General features: G+C 45.5%; 1 protein-coding gene across 3 annotated transcripts in view; it reads left to right on the forward strand.

The window, feature by feature from the left end:
* Window positions 1-22,713, forward strand: part of LOC144511789 (ethanolamine kinase 1-like) — an 81,283-nt gene that overhangs the window by 34,236 nt on the left and 24,334 nt on the right. For 2 of the 3 annotated variants that reach the window (XM_078242117.1, XM_078242119.1), the window contains exons 3-4: window positions 14,306-14,446; window positions 15,622-15,717. In XM_078242117.1, coding sequence (XP_078098243.1) covers window positions 14,306-14,446; window positions 15,622-15,717 — 237 coding nt within the window. The remainder of the gene's footprint in view (window positions 1-14,305; window positions 14,447-15,621; window positions 15,718-22,713) is intronic. The other variant, XM_078242118.1, reaches the window with a different exon arrangement.

The following is a 22,713-nucleotide window of genomic DNA, read 5'->3' on the forward strand; positions in this document are numbered from 1 at the left end:
AAATCTGAGGTCTAATCTGCTGTTCTATGAATCCTTCCTATTTTTAGATTAATATAGAACCTGTCAAGGAAGGTGCATTCATAGGACTGCAAAACAGGTTGAGTATCAACCTGCAAGTCCTTGTGGCACATGCCAATGGCTGCAGTACAAGTGAGAGAGATTCCTGGTCAGCCATGTGATGGAAAGAATGCTGGAGCCTCTACAATCACTATCCATAGAATCCCTACAGTACAGAAGGAAGCCTTTCAGCCCATTGAGTCTGCACCAATTCTCCAAAAGAGAATCTTACCCTGGCTACCCCCACCCTATCCCCATAATTCTGCACATTTACCATGACTAATCTATCTAACCTACGCATCATGGGACACGCAGGCACAATTCAGCATGGCCAATGCACCTAACCTGCACATCTTGGGGTGGCATGGTGGCACAGTGGTTAGCACTGCTGCCTCACAGCGCCAGGCACCTGGGTTCGATTCTCGGTTAGGGTCACTGTGCGGAGTCTGCATGTTTTCCCCATGTCTGCGTGGGTTTCCTCTGGGTGCTCTGGATTCCTCCCACACTCCAAAGTGTGCGGGTTAGGTTGATTGGCTATGCTAAATTGCCCCTTAGTGTCAGGGGGGATTTACGGGGTAAATATGTGGTGTTACGGGAATAGGGCCTGGGTGAGACTATGGTCGGTGCAGACTCGATGGACCAAATGGCGGCCTCCTGCACTGTAGGGATTATGTGGGATTCTGTGATCTTGATTCTGGATTTAGAGCTGGCATAACGCTGCCAAACTGGGGGGGCTGACAGTTCGGGACCATTGCGCAGAGACCTGCTGGTTTCAGTTTCCTGGGTGGGACTGGGTCCCGCCCCCTGAAATCTAATGCTATTCACACTGGTGGCCTCTGCAGTGTGGGAGATTCTTCTCTGAACTCCCACTGAAAAAAAAACAGCATGAATTACTCCAGTTTTCCCGCGAATTCAACACTTAGAATTTTTGTGGGAGAATACCACCCAGTGAATGGTGGTTAAATATTGCATCATGTTGTGCCATTTATTCACTGAGCCTTAGCTAGAAGGCCAGTATCAGTATTATTTCTTTGGTCTTGTATTGATAGACTAGCATGGTATGGGGAAATGATTAGTAACCCACCTGTACATGAGGTTGCAATCTCTCAACTCTGTATTCATTTCATTTATCAAGCCAATTCTCCTTTTAAACCTCCTCACACTACCTGCTTCACTGTGCATTCTGTTCCCATGCATAAAGCAGCTAACAGTTTCTTCTCTAATTTAGAGTCTGTGCCCCGATTCTGGAGATTGTGGTAGTCTTGTCTGACAAGTTCAGTTTTTAACAATTTCTCAGAATTTTAGGAATTTGCAGAGTAACTCATCTTCAGAACAAGCAATTCTAGGCTCCTCAGCCACTCCTCATATTTCAGATACCTATTAGTCTGGGTGTACAGATACACAGGTCACTGAAAGTGGCAACGCAGGTGGGGAAGAAAGTCAAGAAGGCATACGGCATGCTTGCCTTCATCGGCCAGAGCATTGAATTTAAAAATTGGCAAGCTTTATAAAACCTTAGTTAGGCCGCACTTGGAATATAGTGTTCAATTCTGGTCGCCACACTACCAGAAAGATGTGGAGGCTTTGGAGAGGGTACAGAAAAGATTTACCAGGATGTTGCCTGGTACGGAGGGCATTAGCTATGAGGAGAGGTTGGAGAAACTTGGTTTGTTCTCACTGGAACAACGGAGGTTGAGGGACGACCTGATAGAAGTCTACAAGATTATGAGGGGCATGGACAGAGTGGATAGTCAGAAGCATTTTCCCAGGGTGGAAGAGTCAATTACTAGGGGGCATAGGTTTAAGGTACGAGGGGCAAGGTTTAAAGGAGATGTACGAGGCATGTTTTTTTCACAGAGGGTGGTGAGTGCCCGGAACTCGCTGCCGGGGGAGGTAGTGGAAGCGGATACGATAGTGACATTTAAGAGGCGTCTGGACAAATACATGAATAGGATGGGAATAGAGGGATATGGTCCCCGGAAGGGTAGGGGGTTTTAGTTGTTAGGTAGCATGGTCGGTGCAGGCTTGGAGGGCCGAAGGGCCTGTTCCTGTGCTGTAATTTTCTTTGTTCTTTGTTCTTTGTTCTTAGTTTGATTACCCCCTCCTGCGCAGTTTCCAATTCTGAATGTTCTTGCTGTGGTACAGGGGCCAGGATTGCACACTGTCCTCCAGGGCTGGCCATCTCCTTGGGCTTTGCACCCTTGTGCACTGACTATAGATCTTTAGGCCCTGTTGGATTCCCTTATTGCGTCCTTGCACTGTGCTGTTGCTTTCAGTAAATTAGCCAAAGAGCTAAGTCCATCTTGCACATTTTGTAGCCTGGATCATAAGACAGTGTGCCATGACTGTATTATGAAGGATGAAGAGTCATCCAGACTTGAAATGTTAGCTCTGTCCTCTCTCCTCTCTACCTTTATGAAGGTTACCATTTAAAACGAAATCAAAACAGAATCAGATGAGGTTGCTGTCTCATAGAAACTAGAAGCAGGAGGAGGCCATTCGGCCCTTCAAGCCTGCTCCGCCATTAATTATGATCATGGCTGATCATCGAATACAATAACCTGACCCCACCTCACCCCCCCATATCCCTTGATCCCTTTAGCCCCAAGAGCTAAATCTAGTTTCTTCTGAAACCAGACAACATTTTGGCCTCAATGACATTCTGTTGTAGTGAATTCTACACATTTATCACCCTCTGGGTGAAGAAATTTCTCCTCACCTCAATTCTAAAAGGTTTACCCCTTATCCTCAAACTATGACCCCTAGTTCTAGACTCGCCCGCCATCAGGAACATTCTTTCTGAATCTACCCTATCTAATCCTGTTAGAATTTTATAAGTTTCTGAGATCCCCTCTCACTCTTCTAAGATCCAGTCTCTTCTAAGAGACTTTGTCTCTCCTCATATGACAGACCTGCCATCCCAGGAATCAGCCTGGCAAACCTTCGCTGCACCCCCTCTATAGCAAGGATATCCTTCCTCAGATAAGGACACCAAAACTGCACACAATACTCCCAGGTGCGGCCTCACCAATGCCCTGTATCTCTTGTGGATTTGACCACTATCCTTTACCTTTAGGGGAGACAAAAAGGACATTCCCAGAAATGATTGTTGCTTCAGAATTTAAAAGACAGTTCACAGGTGTGAACAGAAGTGAACATGTGGGCGGCACGGTGGCACAATGGTTAGCACTGCTGCCTCACAGCGCCAGGGACCCGGGTTCGATTCCCGGCTTGGGTCACTGTCTGTGCGGAGTCTGCATGTTCTCCCCATGTCTGCGTGGGTTTCCTCCGGGCGCTCCGGTTTCCTCCCACAGTCCAAAGATGTGCTGGTTAGGTTGATTGGACACACTAAATTAACCCCTCGTGTCCTGGGGTGTGATAGGTTAGAGGGATTAGCAGGGTAACTAAGCGGGGATGGGGCCTGGGTAGGATTGTTGTCGGTGCAGGCTTGATGGGCCGAATGGCCTACTTCTGCACTGTAGGAATTCTATGGTTTCTATGAAAACATAGCCAATTCACTAAAAGAAGCCGTTGACTTTGATGGTCGTCTTCCAAACACAAAAGGCATTTACTCTTGAGAAGTGAAAAGCCACCACAGCAGATGGGATTAGAATTCAGACTGTATGTAAAGTCGTCATAATGCCTTATTTGGAGGATGACTTAGCATTTCTTACAAGGGCACCTGATATAGCAGCCAGATTGGCCCTCCTTCTGCTGAAGATATAGTAGAGCAAAGCCAAACTGCATCTGGAGACAGAGTTCTAGGGCAGAACTTCTTCATCACACAGACAGACCAAGAAGCCTTTCGTTATTGACTTGATTTATTATTGTCACATGTATTGGGTACAGTGAAAAGTATTGCTTCTTGTGCACTATACAGACAAAGCATACCGTTCATAGAGTACATAGGGGGGGAAGGAAAGGAGAGGGTGCAGCATTGCAGTCATAGCTAGGGTGTTGCAAACTGCTGGCTACGCCCAGCAAACTACTGCAGGCAACCAGGCTGAACATGGGCTACGGTTCCTTTGAAAGTGGAATAAAGAACCGCCTCTCCTTCCCTTACCTGCTTCTATCTTCATGCTCCCCTGAGAAGACCAGCCTCCTGCAGATTGACTGCAGGAGCCATCGCAACTGCTGAGACATCTCTGTAGTTTCAACGCCTTAATTTCCAACAGTGTAACAATGCAACTATGAAATAACAAGTCTGCAACAAAACAGAAACTGCAATACATTACATTTTTGTAAGTTTTTAAATTTCCTCTGCACCTAGTTTTGTGTGTGAGAGAATGACATAATTTTCGTTAGTAGCCTCCAAGGGAAAAGGTATAAAAAAACTAACTTTTTTTTTCCTTTTTTAAATATAAAAAGCTTGCTGTTGGATTATTTAAAATTGACTCTTGGAATGAATCTGAAATACAAACACTCGCAAGCATATCAATGACCACAGGCAATAAAAGGTAACACATTTAAAATTGTGACAACATATTACGGAATAATACCACTCGGAAGGGGGCTATTCACTCCATTTCGTGTGTACCAGCTCCTTGGAAAGTTCCACGCCTCTGCTCATTCCCCATAAGTTCCCCTTGCAACTTTTAAAAGCATAGATGTGCCTCCCTTTTGAAAGTTAGTATTGAACTACCGGGGCCGCACAGTGCTGCCTCACAGCGCCAGGGACCCTGGTTCGATTCCCGACTTGGGTCACTGTCTGTGTGGAGTTTGCACGTTCTCCCCATGTTGCGTGGGTTTCCTCCAGGTGCTCTGGTTTCCTCCCACAATCTGAAAGATGTGCTGGTTAGGTGCATTGGCTGTGCTAAATTCTTCCTCAGTGTACCCGAACAAGCGCCGGAGTGTGGTGACAAAGGGATTTTCACAGTAACTTAATTGCAGTGTTAATGTAAGTCTACTTGTGACTAATAAATAAAACTTGACCTTCTACCACATTAAGCAGGTAACGGAACTTGGATCATTCCCAACCTGCTGCACATTAATTAAAAACACACTTTTCCTGCCCCAATTCTTTATTCCTGTCAATTGTTTTTACTAAGTAATTTCATTTTGCATATTTTTTTTATTAAACATGGTCTGCGCTTGGTCAACTATTACACTTTGTTCTTGTTACTACCCAATCTCAGTTGCAGTCTAGCTCAGTAGGTTAGTTCATTCACCTAAAGTTTAAAAAAAGTTTATTTATTAGTTACAAGTAGTCTTACATTAACACTGTAATGAGGTTACTGTGAAAATCCCCTAGTCGCCACACTCCGGCGCCTGTTCGGGTACACTGAAGGAGAATTTAGCATGGCCATCTTTTGGACTGTGGGAAGAAACTGGAGCAACCGGAGGAAACCCATACAGACACGGGGAGAACGTGCAAACTCCACACACTGACCCCGGCTAGGAATCAAACCCGGGTCCCTGGCACTGTGAGACAGCAATGCCAACCACTGTGCCACCGTGCCGCCACCTCTGACGCAGGAGGTGGTGGGTTCACTCCTCACTCCAGGGATTGGAGCCCATAATCTAATTTGAATGCAGCACGAAGGATTGTGGAATTACTGGATCTGCCACTCCTCAGATGAGACATCATGAATACGAAGCCCCAACGACCTGTTCAGGAGAACGAACACACAATCCCGTCTTGCTCCGCGAACAAAGAGCAGGGGAGTTTTGCTGGTATCCCGACCAACATTTACTCTTTAACCACCATTACCTAAACTGATCAATTAGCTATTTATCTCGACAGTGTGTGTGTGGGGGCCATGGTGTCTGCAAACTGGCTATGAAGTTTTGTCCACAAAACAACATTTAAAGAGTATCGTATTAGTTGTGAGGCGAGTTGTGATATCCTGAGGACACGAATGATTTTAATAAATGCTAATTCATTCCTTTTGTCCTTTCTTTCCATTGTTATGAAGCGGAGGTTGATCCCCACTCTGAGAGCTGACACCAAACTCCCAAGGAGGAGTACCTTGTCCTATAATCTATAAAAAGTGTGTGTGAAGTGATGTGACCTGCCCTTCAGCAACTTTTAGCTGTTAAATCAGAATAACTCTCTGACACACTCTCTAAAATCAACAAGTAACAGTTTATTTATCTAGCTAACAGTGAGCAAATTAACTAAAGAATTAACAAACCGAATAAATCCCTTCTAACTATTGACTATTCCCGAATAAAACAAGATTCTAATGGTGTGCTGTCCCAATAAATACAACTCATTTACAAAAGATAGAATTTAGTTACTCTTACAATTACAACCAGGTTTGGCGTCTTCCGGAATATTTATAGAATCCCTCAGTGCAGAAGGAGGCCATTCGGCCCATCGAGTCTGCACCGACAACGATCCCACCTAGACCCTATCACTGTAACCCCACATATTTACCTGACTAATCCCTCTAACCTACACATCCCGAGACACATTGATCCACTGGAGCAAGCTGAGAGGGGTGATTGAAAAGCAGCAGTGCTGGTAAGAGATTAATTGGATTAATTGAATTGTTTATTTATTTAATTAGTCAGCTAGTGTGTGTATTTTTTTGGCCTTTACTTTAACAGCAGTTTTTCAAGTTTAAAGTGAAAACTAGAAGTGGGCAGTAAAGGAGTCTGGGAAGGGTTTTTATTTTAACTTTAAAAGTCAGTTACCTGGGAGGTTCCCCCTCATTGATCCACTGGAGCAAGCTGAGAGGGGTGATTGAAAAGCAGCAGTGCTGGTAAGAGATTAATTGGATTAATTGAATTGTTTATTTATTTAATTAGTCAGCTAGTGTGTGTATTTTTTTGGCCTTTACTTTAACAGCAGTTTTTCAAGTTTAAAGTGAAAACTAGAAGTGGGCAGCAAAGGAGTCTGGGAAGGGTTTTTATTTTAACTTTAAAAGTCAGTTACCTGGGTGGTTCCCCCTCAGTAGTAGTTTTTTTTTTCTCTCGGGCCCCTAGCCCTATAAATTGGTGCAGAGGAGATACCCGATCCTCTACACTGGTAGAGGATCCCACCCTTCCATCCTCCTCTAACCTAATTATAAGTGTGGGGAAGTTTTTTGTTTTCTTTTTTTCTTGCTGGTAATGGCTTCAGGGATGGCAGTTCAGGCAGTATGCTGCATCTCCTGTGGGATGTATGTGGTGAGGAAATCCAGTAGTGTTTCAGGAGATTTTAGTTGTAAGAAGTGCATTAGATTGCAGCTTCTGGAGGAGCGTGTAAAGGAGCTGGAGGGGGAGGTAGAGGAACTCCGCATAATTCGGGAGGCGGAGGTGGAAGTTGATAGGAGTTATAGAGAAATAGTAACTCCTAGAAATGAGGCTTGGGTCAATGCCAGGAGGAGGGGTAAGAAGCAATCGGGAAGACAATCCCCTGGGGCGGTTCCCCTCCATAATAGGTTTTCGGTGCTGGAGGCTACAGTTGAGGAGGAATCAACTGAGCATAGAGAGCAGATCTCTGGGGGTGAGCCGAGTGAGAAAGCTCAGGTGGTTAGGGGCTGTAAAAGACTGGGCCTTGTGATTGGGGACTCCACAATTAAGGGGACAGATAGGAGGGTCGGAACTAAAGGTAGGGACTCAGGGTTGGTGTGTTGCCTACCAGGGGCTGGGGTCCGGGATGTGTCTGACAGGGTATTCAGGACTCTTAGGGGGGAGGGAGATAAACCACAAGTTATTGTACATGTGGGGACACACGACATAGGGAGGATAGGGGAAGGGGATATTAGGCAGGGATTTATGGAGTTGGGGTGGAAACTAAAGGCCAAGACTGACAGAGTGGTTATCTCTGGACTCTTGCCTGTACCACGGGATAGTTTAGAGAGGAATAGGGAGAGGGAAGGTTTGAATTCATGGCTGAGGGGATGGTGCAGGAGGGAGGGGTTCAGGTACTTAAGCAATTGGGGCTCGTACTGGGGAAGGTGTGACCTCTATGAGAAGGATGGTCTACACCTTAATCAGAAGGGGACCAATATCCTGGGGGGTAAATTTGCTAAGGCCATGCAGGGAGGTTTAAACTGATTCGGGGGGGGGGAGGGATCCTGAGTAGTGGGGCTGAAAGTGAGGGATGCATGGATGGGGACTGCAATGCACGGCATTGCAGAGGTGGGGTGGAGCAGGGTTTGAAATGTGTATACTTCAATGCCAGGAGTATTCGCAATAAAGTGGGTGAACTTGCAGCGTGGATCAGTACCTGGGACTTCGATGTTGTGGCTATTTCAGAGACATGGATAGAGCAGGGGCAGGAATGGATGCTGCAGGTCCCGGGGTTCAAATGTTTTAGTCGAAGTAGGGAAGGAGGTAGAAGAGGGGGAGGGGTAGCATTATTGGTCAGAGATTGTATCACAGTGTCAGAGAGGAGGTTTGATGAGGACTTATCTGTTGAGGTAGTATGGGCGGAGATTAGAAATAGGAGAGGAGAGGTCACCCTGTTGGGAGTCTTTTATAGACCTCCTAAAAGTTCTAGAGAGGTTGAGGAAAGGATTGCGGAGTCAATCCTGCTTAGGAGTGAAAGTAATAGGGCAATTGTTATGGGGGATTTTAACTTGACTAATATTGACTGGAATTGTTATAGCTCTAGCTCGTTAGAGGGGTCAGTTTTTGTTCAAAGCGTGCAGGAAGGTTTTTTGACTCAGTATGTAGACAGGCCAACTAGAGGTGAGGCTATATTGGATCTGGTGCTGGGAAATGAGCCAGACCAGGTGCTAGACTTGGAAGTTGGTGTGCATTTTGGTGATAGTGACCACAATTCGGTTACGTTCACCTTGGTGATGGAAAGGGATAGGCATGAACCTCGGGCCAGTGGTTTTAGCTGGGGGAAGGGTAATTATGAGGCTATTAGGAGAGAATTAGGAAACATAGGTTGGACTAGGAGATTACAGGGACTGGGAACGTCCGACATGTGGAGTTTTTTCAAGGAGCAGCTACTGCGAGTCTGTGATAGGTATGTCCCTGTCAGGCAAGGAGGAATTGGTAGGGCTAGGGAACCGTGGTGCACCAAAAAAGTTTCTTTGTTGGTTAAAAAGAAAAAGGAGGCTTATGTTCGGATGAGACGTGAGCACTCGGGTAGTGCACTAGAAAGCTTTAGATTGGCTAAGAGGGAGTTGAAGAGCGAGCTTAGAAGGGCTAAAAGGGGACATGAGAAGACTTTGGCGGATAGGGTTAAAGAGAATCCTAAGGTGTTCTATAGGTATGTCAAGAACAGAAGGTTGGTTAGGGCAAGTTTAGGGCCAGTTATAGATGGCAGAGGGAAGTTATGTGTGGAACCGGAGGAGATTGGTGAAGCATTGAACCAATATTTCTCTTCGGTGTTCACGCAAGGGGACATGAATATAGCTGAGGAGGACACTGGGTTGCAGGGGAGTAGAATAGACAGTATTACAGTTGATAAGGAGGATGTGCAGGATATTCTGGAGGGTCTGAAAATAGATAAATCCCCTGGTCCGGATGGGATTTATCCAAGGATTCTCTGGGAGGCAAGAGAAGTGATTGCAGAGCCTCTGGCTCTGATCTTCAGGTCGTCGTTGGCCTCTGGTATAGTACCAGAAGATTGGAGGTTAGCGAATGTTGTCCCATTGTTTAAGAAGGGGAACAGAGACTTCCCCGGGAATTATAGACCGGTGAGTCTCACTTCTGTTGTCGGCAAGATGTTGGAAAAAATTATAAGGGATAGGATTTATAGTTATTTGGAGAGTAATGAATTGATAGGTGATAGTCAGCATGGTTTTGTGGCAGGTAGGTCGTGCCTTACTAACCTTATTGAGTTTTTTGAGAAAGTGACCAAGGAGGTGGATGGGGGCAAGGCAGTAGACGTGGTATATATGGATTTTAGTAAGGCGTTTGATAAGGTTCACCATGGTAGGCTTCTGCAGAAAATGCAGATGTATGGGATTGGGGGTGATCTAGGAAATTGGATCAGGAATTGGCTAGCGGATAGGAAACAGAGGGTGGTGGTTGATAGTAAATATTCATCATGGAGTGCGGTTACAAGTGGTGTACCTCAGGGATCTGTTTTGGGGCCACTGCTGTTTGTAATATTTATTAATGATCTGGATGAGGGTATAGTTGGGTGGATTAGCAAATTTGCTGATGACACCAAAGTCGGTGGTGTGGTAGACAGTGAGGAAGGGTGTCGTAGTTTGCAGGAAGACTTAGACAGGTTGCAAAGTTGGGCCGAGAGGTGGCGGATGGAGTTTAATGCGGAGAAGTGTGAGGTAATTCACTTTGGTAGGAATAACAGATGTGTTGAGTATAGGGCTAACGGGAGGACTTTGAATAGTGTGGAGGAGCAGAGGGATCTAGGTGTATGTGTGCATAGATCCCTGAAAGTTGGGAATCAAGTAGATAAGGTTGTTAAGAAGGCATATGGTGTCTTGGCGTTTATTGGTAGGGGGATTGAGTTTAGGAGTCGTAGCGTTATGTTGCAACTGTACACAACTCTGGTGCGGCCGCACTTGGAGTACTGTGTGCAGTTCTGGTCCCCACATTACAGGAAGGATGTGGAGGCTTTGGAGAGGGTGCAGAGGAGGTTTACCAGGATGTTGCCTGGTATGGAGGGGAGATCCTATGAGGAGAGGCTGAGGGATTTGGGATTGTTTTCGCTGGAAAGGCGGCGGCTAAGAGGGGATCTTATTGAAACATATAAGATGATTAGAGGTTTAGATAGGGTGGATAGTGATAGCCTTTTTCCTCTGATGGAGAAATCCAGCACGAGGGGGCATGGCTTTAAATTGAGGGGGGGTAGTTATAGAACCGATGTCAGGGGTAGGTTCTTTACCCAGAGGGTGGTGAGGGATTGGAATGCCCTGCCAGCATCAGTAGTAAATGCGCCTAGTTTGGGGGCGTTTAAGAGATCCGTAGATAGGTTCATGGACGAAAAGAAATTGGTTTAGGTTGGAGGGTCACAGTTTTTTTTTTAACTGGTCGGTGCAACATCGTGGGCCGAAGGGCCTGTTCTGCGCTGTAATGTTCTATGTTCTATGTTCTACTAACGGGCAATTTAGCACAGCCAATGCACCTAACCCGCACATCTTTGGACTGGAGGAGGAAACTGGAGCACCCGGAGGAAACCCACGCAGACATGAGGAGAATGTGCAAACTCCACACAGACAGTGACCCAAGCCAGGAATTGAACTCTGGTTCCTGGAGCTATGAGGCAGCAGTGCTAACCACTGTGCCACCGTGCTGTCCGTAAGGGCCTTCTGGGTCTTCTGTGTTGATTCTCCTATCTGGAACTCCTTTCTTCTTTGGCACCTTCACTATCTAGATGGTACTGAGAGTTGTGGCAGGTGGCAGTTACTCTCTCTGTTTCACTGCCCCCTTCTTTTATACCTGTGATGACATATCAACATTTCCCACAATAGGATTGGTCCTAGATTGCCAAAGCCATCAGATTTAAATTTAATAGGTTGTTGATAATTAAGTGCCTAATTCAAACTGATTGGCCAAATTCAAAAACCTGTTGTCTGGGTAAAACTGCTGTTTGGCCTTTTGATACCAATGTTTCATTTTGTGTTCTCTGTGTACTTGCAGTTCTAAGCCAAGAAAAAACACCACCTTTTAACAGAAACATGCAACACTTGCCCCTCTAGCATTTTGCAGTTTTTTACAATTTTACAAAGGCCAACTTCGCAACACCATATTATTGTATATTTTTCCAGAATAAATCTTGTGTGAGCGACCTAATTGCCAAAGCTCTGTGGACATCTCAAAACATCATCCCTTCGCTCCGAATCTCCTGCTTCCAGGGGAGGCGGTGGCGTAGCGGCATTGTCGCTGGACTGGTAATCCAGAGACCCAGGGTACTGCACTGGGAACCCTGGGTTCAAATCCCACCACAGCAGGTGATGAAATTCAATAGAAATCTGGAATTATAAATCTAACGATGACCATTGTTGATTATTTGGGAAAAAAAACCCCATCTGGTTCACTAATGTCCTTTAGGGAAGGAAATCTTCCGCAGCAGGGAAGAAGCTGTTCTTGAGTCGGTTGGTACGTGGCCTCAGACTTTCTAATCTTTTTCCCGATGGAAGAAGGTGGAAGAGAGAATGTCCGGGGTGCATGAGGTCCTTAATTATGCTGGCTGCTTTGTCGAGGCAACGGGAAGTGTAGACAGAGTCAATGGATGGGAGGCTGTACTACTGATAAAATAAAAAGAGAGGCAAGAGGTTTTAATGACGAGAAGTTGCAGGAAAGCAGAATGGTGCGCAACGTTCTTCTAATATTTTGTTCACTGTGAACCATGTTTTAGTCCCGCTTGTTACGCCGCCATTTATTTTCCTTGTTGTTTCCCTTTCAGAACTTTCTATAAAACTCCTTTTTTTCCCTTCAACCTGTACAGATTTTTTTTCAAGCAATAATGAACCATTTGTTTGTCTTTGGTACTCCATTTTAGTCACGTTTTACCCTTTTTCATTCTTTTAGCCTTAACCCATTCACCTCTTGATCCAGTGCGTCATGTTTCCCCATCTAACCAGCTGCCATTATTTGCACAAAATTTGTCTCAATTTTTTGTCCTGATGGGCATAAGGCATCCATTCAACACTTCCTTGCTGTTATGTGACTCAGATCTGGAACTGGGGAGGTGTGGGACCAGAACCAACATCCAGATCTTCAACAGGAGCTTTGACAAAGGGTCATCTGGACTCAAAATGTCAGCTGTTTTCTCTCCTTACTGATACTGCCAGACCTGCTGAGATTTTCCAGCATTTTCTCTTTTGGTTCCAGATCTTCCACCTGGCATTTCCAGTCAAGGATTGATCAGTGGCGTGGAACTAAAACCACCTGCTGGATCTGCTCAAGGAACTGAAACCTGCACCTAGCTCTACCCCATGATGGTTTCAATCAAGAAACCTCCTTGCTCAATCTCCACTAATTCTTCTTTCTCCGACCACTTGTTGGGGTTACCAAATGTGAAGAACTGTATTTCTGGAGGTTTCATCATATTATAATCCCTACAGTGCAGCAGGATGCCATTCAGCCCATCTAGTGCACCGATTCTCTAAAAAATCTTACCCAGGCCCACCCCTGTGCATTTACCATGCCCAATCCACCTATTTAACCTGCTAATTCCCCCTGACACTAAGGGTCAATTTAGCATGGCCAATCAACCTAACCCGCACATCTTTGGACTGTGGGAGGAAACCGGAGCACCCGGAGGAAACCCATGCAGACATGGGGAGAACGTGCAAACTCCACACAGACAGTCACCCAAGGCTGGAATCGAACCCGGGTCCCTGGCGCTATGAGGCAGCAGTGCTAACCAGTGTGCCACCATGATGCCCAAGCCTTAACATGATTTAACCCCATACTCCTGCCATTAATCGGCCAACACACCCATCCTTTTGACATGCTGCCTTCTCACACCAATTGGGTAGCAAAAAGACTCGATACCCAATTGGATGGTGCTTGACTATCAGCCAAACCGCTTTCTTTTCCCCCATTTTCAATTTACCATATTTGGTAAAAGGAAATGAATCATGAACACGGAATTCCTCTGATTTTACTCCAGGGTTTCACACATCAGTCTTCTGGAGATTCGTCTTTAATTCCTGGAGACTCCTGGCCAATCCTGGAGGGTTGGCCGGCCTACCACTCCTACAGCCCTCCACTTCACTGATGGTGGCCTTGCCAGTCATCACCTGGAACTCTTTCCTCCTCTGCTACTCTCAGTACTCCTATCCATATCCTTCTTCGAACCGAACTCTGACAAACCTTTCTTAACCTCCTGATTCTGCCTGGTGTTCATTTTCTGTCTCTTGCATCTCTCTCTGATTTCCATTTACTGTGCCTGGAACCAAATACATTTGTTGGGTTAACCCATCCAAACAGATTACTGGATTATCATCTTGCTATCTCACTGTATTTTGTGTGTTAGAATGGAATCCCTACTGTGCAGAAAGAAGCCATTCAGCCCATCGAGTCAGCACCGACCACAATCCCACCCAGGCCCTATGCCCGTAACCCCACATATTTACCTTGCTAATCCCTTGACACTAGGGTCCATTTAACATGGGCCAATCAACCCATCCCGCACATCTTTGGACTTTGAAATGGTCTGCCATGCCTCTTACATTACCCACTTCGGACACTTCAAAACTCCTGCAAAAACCAGCACTGAGTTAAAAGTTTCAGGTCGATGACCTTTCTTCAGGATTGGTTGTCTGTGTGGTGCTTTGGAAGGTTGTGAAAGGGGCTACATAAATGAAAGTCCTTTCCGACGGCAGTGATCTATTTTGGGGATCGATTTGTTTGAATAATGTGTGTGCTTTCCACCTCTTCTCAGGCTCATAGTGACAGAGTTGGCAAGAATTCATTCTATTCACGCCCACAACGGATGTATTCCTAAACCCATCCTCTGGCTGAAAATGCGGAAATATATGGCTCTCATCTCCTCGGAGTTCACGCCAGAAGCTAAAAATATTCAGTATGTACTCAACAATTTGATTTGATTTATTATTGTCACGTGTATTGGGATACAGGGAAAAGTATTGTTTCTTACGCGCTATTTCAGGGTCAAAGGTAGGGTTCTGAAGACTGTGGAGGAACAGAGAGATCTTGGGGTCCATATCCACAAATCTCTAAAGGTTGCCAGTCAAGTGGATAGAGCTGTGAAGAAGGCCTATAGTGTGTTAGCTTTTATTAACAGGGGGTTGGAGTTTAAGAGCCGTGGGGTTATGCTGCAACTGTACAGGACCTTGGTGAGACCACATTTGGAATATTGTGTGCAGTTCTGGTCACCTCACTATAAGAAGGATGTGGAAGCGCTGGAAAGAGTGCAGAGGAGATTTACCAGGATGCTGCCTGGTTTGGAGGGTAGGTCATATGAGGAAAGGTTGAGGGAGCTAGGGCTGTTCTCTCTGGAGCGGAGGAGGCTGAGGGGAGACTTAATAGAGGTGTATAAAATGATGAAGGGGATAGATAGAGTGAACGTTCAAAGACTATTTCCTCGGGTGGATGGAGCTATTACAAGGGGGCATAACTATAGGGTTCGTGGTGGGAGATACAGGACGGATATCAGAGGTAGGTTATTTACGCAGAGAGTGGTTGGGGTGTGGAATGGACTGCCTGCAGTGATAGTGGAGTCAGACACTTTAGAAACATTTAAGCGGTTATTGGATAGGCACATGGAGCACACCAGGATGATAGGGAGTGGGATAGCTTGATCTTGGTTTCAGATAAAGCTCGGCACAACATCGTGGGCCGAAGGGCCTGTTCTGTGCTGTACTGTTCTATGTTCTATGTTCTATATACAGACACACATACTGTACATAGAGTACTCAGGGGTTACAGTCATTGCTAGGGTGCAGCCAGCAAACTGCTGCAGGCAACCAGGCTGAACAAGGGCCACGATCCCTTTGCAAGTGGAATAAAGAACCGCCTCTCCTTCCCTTATCTGCTTCTATCTTCATGCTCCCCTGAGAAAAATAGCCTCCTGCAGATTGACGGCAGGAGCCCATCGCCACTGCTGAGTCATGTCTGTAGTTTCAAAGCCTTCATTTCCCACCGTGTAACAACGCAATTATGAAATAACAAGTCTGCAATAAATCAGAAACTGGAATACATTACATTTTTATAAGTATTGTCTCTTGCGCTATACAGACAAAGCATACCGTACGTAGAGAAGGAAAGGAGAGGGTGCAGAATGTGGTGTTGCAGTCATAGCTGGGGTGTAGAGAAAGATCAACTTAATGCAAGGTAGGTCCATTCAAAAGTCTGATGGCAGCAGGGAAGAAGCAGTTCTTGAGTCAGCTGGTACGTGACTTCAGACTTTTGTTTCTTTTTCCCCCGACGGAAAAAGATGGAAGAGAGGTGACGGTATTTCGAGATCAACTGGATTAGTTATGCAGAGAGCGGGCTTTACCCTGCTATATAAATAGCGGCTCCATGAAAAGCCGGCTGTGAATTAATTCAGTAGTTTCCATTCGTAAGCTTGTACCATGTTTATGTTGCATTGCACGTTTGGAAGAGTGGCTTTTTTGGATACTCGAGCTGTTTTGCTAAATTGGAAACAACAGCCATTTACTGTTGTGATGTGATTTCTGTTAAGATTTGTTCCGCACTTTGAAAAAGGGCTGGGAGCTTTAAGTAAATGAGAACATAAGAACCAGGAGCAGGCGTAGGCCATTCAGCCCCTCAGTCCTGCTCCGCCATTTAATACCATCATGGCTGATCTCATCCCGGCCTCATCTCCACCTTCCTGCCCGCTCCCCATAGCCCTTCGCCCCATTACAAACCTATCTAACTCCTCCATAAATTTGTTTAGCGTTCTGGTGGCACAGTGTTTAGCAATGCTGCCTCACAGTGCCAGGGACTCGGGTTCAATTCCGGCCTTGGGATACTGTCTGTTGTGGAGCTTGCACTTTCTCGCCGTGTCTGCGTGGGTTTCCTCTGAGTGCTCAGGTTCACTCCCACAGTCCAAAGATGCGCAGGTTAGGTTGATTGGCCATGCTAAATTGTGTCATGGAATTAGTAGGGTAAATGTGTGGGGTTATGGGAATAAGGCCTTGGTGGGATTGTGGTCGGTATGGACTCAATGGGCCAAATGGCCTCCTTCTGCACTGTAGGGATTCTGATTCACTGCATTCTGGGGTAGAGAATTCCACAGATACACAATCCTTTGAGTGAAGTAATTCTTCCTCATTTCTGTTTTAAATCTGCCATCTTTTAGCCTAAATCTATGGCCTTTTGTTCGAGAATGTCCAACAAGGGGAAACTTCCCATCTACGTCTACCCTGTCAATCCCCTTTAACATCTTGTATACCTCAATTAGATCTCCTTTCAATCTTCTAAACACCAGTGAGAATAGGCCTAAACTCCTCATTCTCTCTTCATGAGACAAATCCTCCATCTCTGGAATCAATGTGGTGAACCTTCTCTGAATCGCCAATTACCCATTTACCTCCTTCCTAAAGTAAGGGGACCAAAACTGAGTAGAATACTCCAGACGCAGACTCACCTGTGTAGCTAATAATAAAGTTCAGTAATAAAGTGTACCTGACTTTATTTAAAGTTCAACGTTTTATACTTAACCAGTGGTTAGCACTGCTGCCTCACAGCACCAGGGATCCGGGTTCGATTCCCGGCTTGGGTCTGGTGCGGACTCTGCACGTTCTCCCCGTGTCTGCGTGTGTTTCCTCCGGGTGCTCCGGTTTCCTCCCACAGTCCAAAAGACGTGCTGGTTAGGTGCAATGGCCATGCTGAATTCTCCCTCAGTGTACCCGAAAAGGCGCCGGAGTGTGGTGGCTAGGGGATTTTCACAATAACTTCATAGCAATGTTAATGTAAGCCCACCTCTGACACTAATAAATAAACTTTGAAAAATAAATTATCTTTTTTTTTAAAAAAGGCAAAAGCCGTAATAAATCTTTATCCCGCTGAATATTTAATAACATTATACTGTCGCAGAGTGCAAAACCCTTTATGGTGGCGAAACCATTAGGAAAGGTTGACAGGCTAAGTTTGTATCCATTGGAGTTTAGTGGAGTAAAAACCAACTTGATTAAAACAAGCAAGATCCTGAGGGGTCTTGACATGGATGTGGAGAGGATGTTTCATACTGTGGAAGAATCTGGAACTAGGGGAACACTTTTTAAAAACAAAATGGTTGCCTGTTTAAAAATAAGGGGGCGCCCATTTAAAATATTTTCACTCAGAGGGTTGAGAATCTTTGGAACTTTGTTCCTGAAACTACGGTGGAAGACAAATCTTTGAATATTTTTAAGGCAGAGATGAATCAATTCTTGGTGAGCAAGGGGGGATGATAGATTATCAGGCGGTAGGTGGGGTGCAAGTTTGAGACTACTATTAGATTATCCATGATCTTATTAATCATAGAATCCCTGCAGTGCAGAAGGAGTGTTGTTAACCTGGTGTTGTTAAACTTCTTACTGTGCAGAAGGAGGCCATTGGCCCATCGAGCCTGCACAACAATCCACCCAGGCCTTATCCCCGTAACCCCATGTATTTACCCTGCTAATCCCCCCGACACTAAGGGGCAATTTAGCATGGCCAATCCAACTGAGCGGCAGAACAGGCTCGAGGGGCCGATTGGTCTATTCCTGCCTGCTCTTGTTCGTATGTCCATAAGTAGGCTCTCTGGTTGGTTGAAGAGTGAGAAACCCCAGCACTGTTGAATCAACAGTGACTCCATAGTCATAGTCATCAGCGGAATGCAACGAATAAGAAATGTGAGAGTATGTGGGGAACTTCAGAAAGAAGTGTCAAACCTCAGCGAAGTGTTGAAATCTGTTTGAACGCATTATTAATGCAAACGAAAATCTTTCAAACCTTCTTTTGTGTGCATTCACCAATGTGAAAGATTTTTGGATAATTTTTAAACACGAAAAACCGCTGCTTCATGCAGGCTCATAAATGCTTGAGCCAGCACGCTAATGCCAAGAATATTAACACCATAACCACCCATCTCATGCCCGCAGGTTTAGAACAATCTGTAGGTTTGTGTGAGTCGTCACTTCTTCCCCGCCTCGAGCCTGTTTTAGCCACAAACCGAGGTGAACGTTTCCAACAGCTGAGATAAGCAATTTAATGGATTAAATATGTTTTCTTTTGGCTCTGATGGCCTTAATCGGGATTAGAAAATTGTGGTTTTAAATCCTTTCAGGAAATAACATGGAATTGAGTGAAGAACCCGACTTATATCGTGAATTACAACCTCATTTGATGTATATTGTTTGCTGTAATTGTATATTATGGGGAGGTGATGGCCTAGTGGTGTTATCACTAGGCTATTAATCCAGAAACTCAGCTAATGTTCTGGGGAATCTGGGTTCGAATCCCACCACAGCAAATGGTGGAATTCGAATTCAATAGAAAAAATCTGGAATTAAGAATCTACTCATGACCATGAATCTATTGTCCATTGTCAGAAAAACCCATCTGGTTCACTAATTGGGAAGGAAATCTGCTATCCTTACCTTATCTGGCCTACACATGACTCCAGAGACACAGCAATGTGGTTGACTCTCAACTGCCCTCTGAACAAAGGCAACTAGGGATGGGCAACAAATACTGACCAGCCAGCGACGCCCATGTCCCACGAATGAATGATAAAAAAAATTAGACCGTATTCTTTGTGGTAAATTGTATATTGTGTATATAGCGCTGTGTAACCCTGGTCTGGATCTTCCACAGAGCAGCAATCACCATTGAATTATCACTCTGCATAAACTTGTTAACATTCTGATGTACCTCCACTTTTCTGGCCTCTTCAGAAAGTTGGAACACACAGTCCCTTGAAAAACTCCATCATGGAGTACTAATGCTGGGTGGAGGGGGATGTGGGTGGAGAAGAGAGTGGGAGTGTGGCGGGGGAAGAGCATGGGGCCGGCAGAGGGAAGAGGAGAGAGAGTGGGGGAGGTGGGGAGCAGGGAACAGAAGGCACTCACCCACACTCTACAGCACTAGCTGCCATGTGGTAAATGTAAATATCCAGTGTTCATGTTCGTGAATGGGGAGTGAATAGTGAGTGGTGAGGTAAGTGAGTAGGGAGGCAGGTGGGTAGCCTGGTGGGTCAGGGGTTGGTCAAGTCACGCCAGGAACAGTCAGGTGGGGGTGGGGGGGCAGCTCCGTTTGGTAGGGGATAGTCGGATTGGGTTGGGAAGGGTAGTTAGGTCTGGTTGTTGGGTGGTTAGAGTGATTGGGAAGCATAGTCAGCTTGAGTTGGGAGAGGCAGGGGTTTATCAGATCAGGTCAGGGAGATGTTTGTTTGGGAGTGTAGTCTGGGGGTTAGATGTCAGGGTGTCGGGGGTGGAGTGTCAGTGAGAATGATTGGGTTGTCAGTTGTACAGTTATCCAGGAGTTAGAGCGTAGAAGTTTTCAGTCTGTGCATATCTATCCAGGTGGATGTGTCAGAACTGTCCAAAGCTCCTGACTCTATCTCAGAACTGAAGACTTTTTTTGGACCAACACAGGAGCTGGAGACTTCCCGATGGAAGTTCAAACTTCCTAGGCAATTCCCAACTGGGATCAACAGGTTGGGACTTCCTCAAGGTCCTGATGTGCATCTTGGCATACTATTAGTCTCCAGCGAGCGGAAGATCTGGGCTCTCATTTCTACATTCATTATAGTTGTGCTTTATCACGGCACCAAGCTGTCTTACTCTTGAAGAAGGCGTGTTTTACTGGACTACGTTTTAATGGGTGCTGGAAGCTCTCTGGAACCTTGAAAAATATCATATGAGATCTTCAACATATAAATTAGGCAGGAATTTCAATGGAAGAGCACACCCCAGTATACAATCAGGTCTGTGTCCATGTTTTTTTACCTCCACACAAACCACCACGTCACTCTCCTGTTTAAATCTCAATTCATTTAACATTACTCTTTCAAGCGACGATCTAATTCTCTTAAAGAATTGTTGTGGGGCTGCTGTTGGATAGCTTCTTATAGACTTTGTTCCCTTCAAGTGACCAGGTGAAGAATTTTGGAGTTTAAAATTGGCCTTTTATTTACAAGCTGTAGCAAGGGCTCGAATACATCAGCTGGTGACGCAGTCCAGAGCACTGGATATAGAGTTACACAAACAGATATACTTCCAGATTCAGTTACAAGTAACCAGCATCTACCAATCAGAGATGTACATTTGTATAGAAGTTATCTATATCTACTCACAACTATTCATAGAATCATCGAATCCCTACAGTGCAGAATGAGGCCCATTGAGCCTGCACTGACAACAATCCCATCCGGGCCCGATCCCCAAATATTTACCCTGCTAATCCCCCTGACACTAAGTGGCAAATTAGCATGGACAATCCACCTAACCCCCTCACATTTTTGGCCTGTGGGAAGAAACTGGAGCACGCGGAGGAAACCCATGCAGACATGGGGAGAATGTGCAAATTCCACACAGACAGTGACCCAAGGCCGGAATTGAACCCAGGTCCCTGACGCTGTGAGGCAGCAATGCTAACCACTGTGCCAACGTGCTGCCCTTACATAAGGGTATAATTGTCCAATTACAACTTGTGCATGTCTACCTAATTATAATATCGTCAAGCAAGTGTTTTGTTTTTCTCTACTATCTGTCACCTTCCAGACATGGATGGTATGATAGCTATAAGTATGACCAATGGCATATGAACCTTCCATGTCATCTCATATCCATTGTTCCTTGTTCTAATACGTGGAAGAATCCAGAGAATCCCTACAGTGCAGAAGGAGGCCATTCAGCCCATTGAGTCTGCACTGATCACAATTCCACCCAGGCTCTATTCCCGTGACTCCAACATATTTACCCTGCTAATCCTCACTGACACTCGGGTCAATTTTTAGCATGGCCAATTAAGCTAACCCGCTTATCTTTGGAGTGTGGGAGGAAACCGGAGCACCCGGAAGAAACCCACGCAGACATGAGGAGAAAGTGCAGAGTCCACACAGACAGTGACATGAGGCCGGAATTGAACCTGGGTCCCTGGGGCTGTGAGGCAGCAGTGCTAACCACTGTGCCACCGTGCCGGACACACATAATGGACACACATGAACTGTAACTGCAACGTCGCTTAATTGAATTCTTGTGTGCATACTGTGTGACTAAAGCCTTCCTGGTAACTTAGGGTTTTATGGTCCTTGACGCTTATTTGTGTCTGCTTTAATCAAAGCCCTGTGGTTTTAGCTTTCCTTGTGTGACCGAGTCTAGCCGCTTATGTGATTTGGAAACTTGTGTGATTGTTAACTCTTTCAAGAATTCATGGATATTTTTTCAATAGCTATTTGTAGTGTAGATTTCCAACTTCTAACTGGACTTTGTCTGAAGCGCTGATTTTTATTTATAACCTCCCCTGAATTCTTTTTGTGATGATCAGAAATCTATGTCCTCTTCTTGAGCAAAGGAAATCACTTTTTGCTTCATCACAACACTTGGTTTTCAAAGCCTTTAGCACATTATTTCACAACTGTTCCCTGTTCTAGTGGAATGGAACAATAACGTCTCTGACAACATCTCCCAAATGCACAACTTCCGCCAACCCCAGAGAGATGAGGGCGGCTGGTGCATGGAACTGCCACCACCTCCCAAATCCCCCCTCTCCAAGCCTCACACCATCCTAACTTGGGAATTCCTCCAGTGCTGCTGGGTCAAAATCCTGAAATTCCAAAGCTAACAGAATTGTGGGAAGACCTTCTAATGTGGTTCAAGAAGGCTTTATCCTCCACTTTTTCAAGGCCAGTTAGACAATCAGTGCCATGCTTTCCAACAATGCTCATATCCTGAGAATAAATATATATTTCCATATAACCATAGAATCCTTACAGCGTAGAAAGAAGCAATTTGGCCCATCGAGTCTGCACCGACCCTCCAAAAGAGCACTGTATCGAGGCCCACTCCCCCACCCTATCTCTATAACCCCGTGCATTGATCATGGCTAATCCACCTAACCTGTACATCCTGGGGCAATTTAGCATGGCCAGTCCACCCAAGGTGCACATCTTTGGACTGTAGGAGGAAACCGGAGCAGACACGAGGCCGGAATTAAACCCGGATCCCTGGCGCTGTGAGGTAGCGCTGTGAGGTAGCTGTATATTCATCCAGGTGCTGTCCAAAGGAGAGGAGTGGAGCCCATCTTGGATTTTTCCCTTCCTAATCTCTATCCAGGAACAAGTGTGGCCACTTGTTACCATGCCCCTGTGAGTTAATTCACCATGGGTATGGGCATTGAACTTGGGATCATTCT

Source organism: Mustelus asterias, chromosome 25 (genome assembly GCF_964213995.1).
Source record: "Mustelus asterias chromosome 25, sMusAst1.hap1.1, whole genome shotgun sequence".
Lineage (NCBI taxonomy): Eukaryota > Metazoa > Chordata > Chondrichthyes > Carcharhiniformes > Triakidae > Mustelus > Mustelus asterias.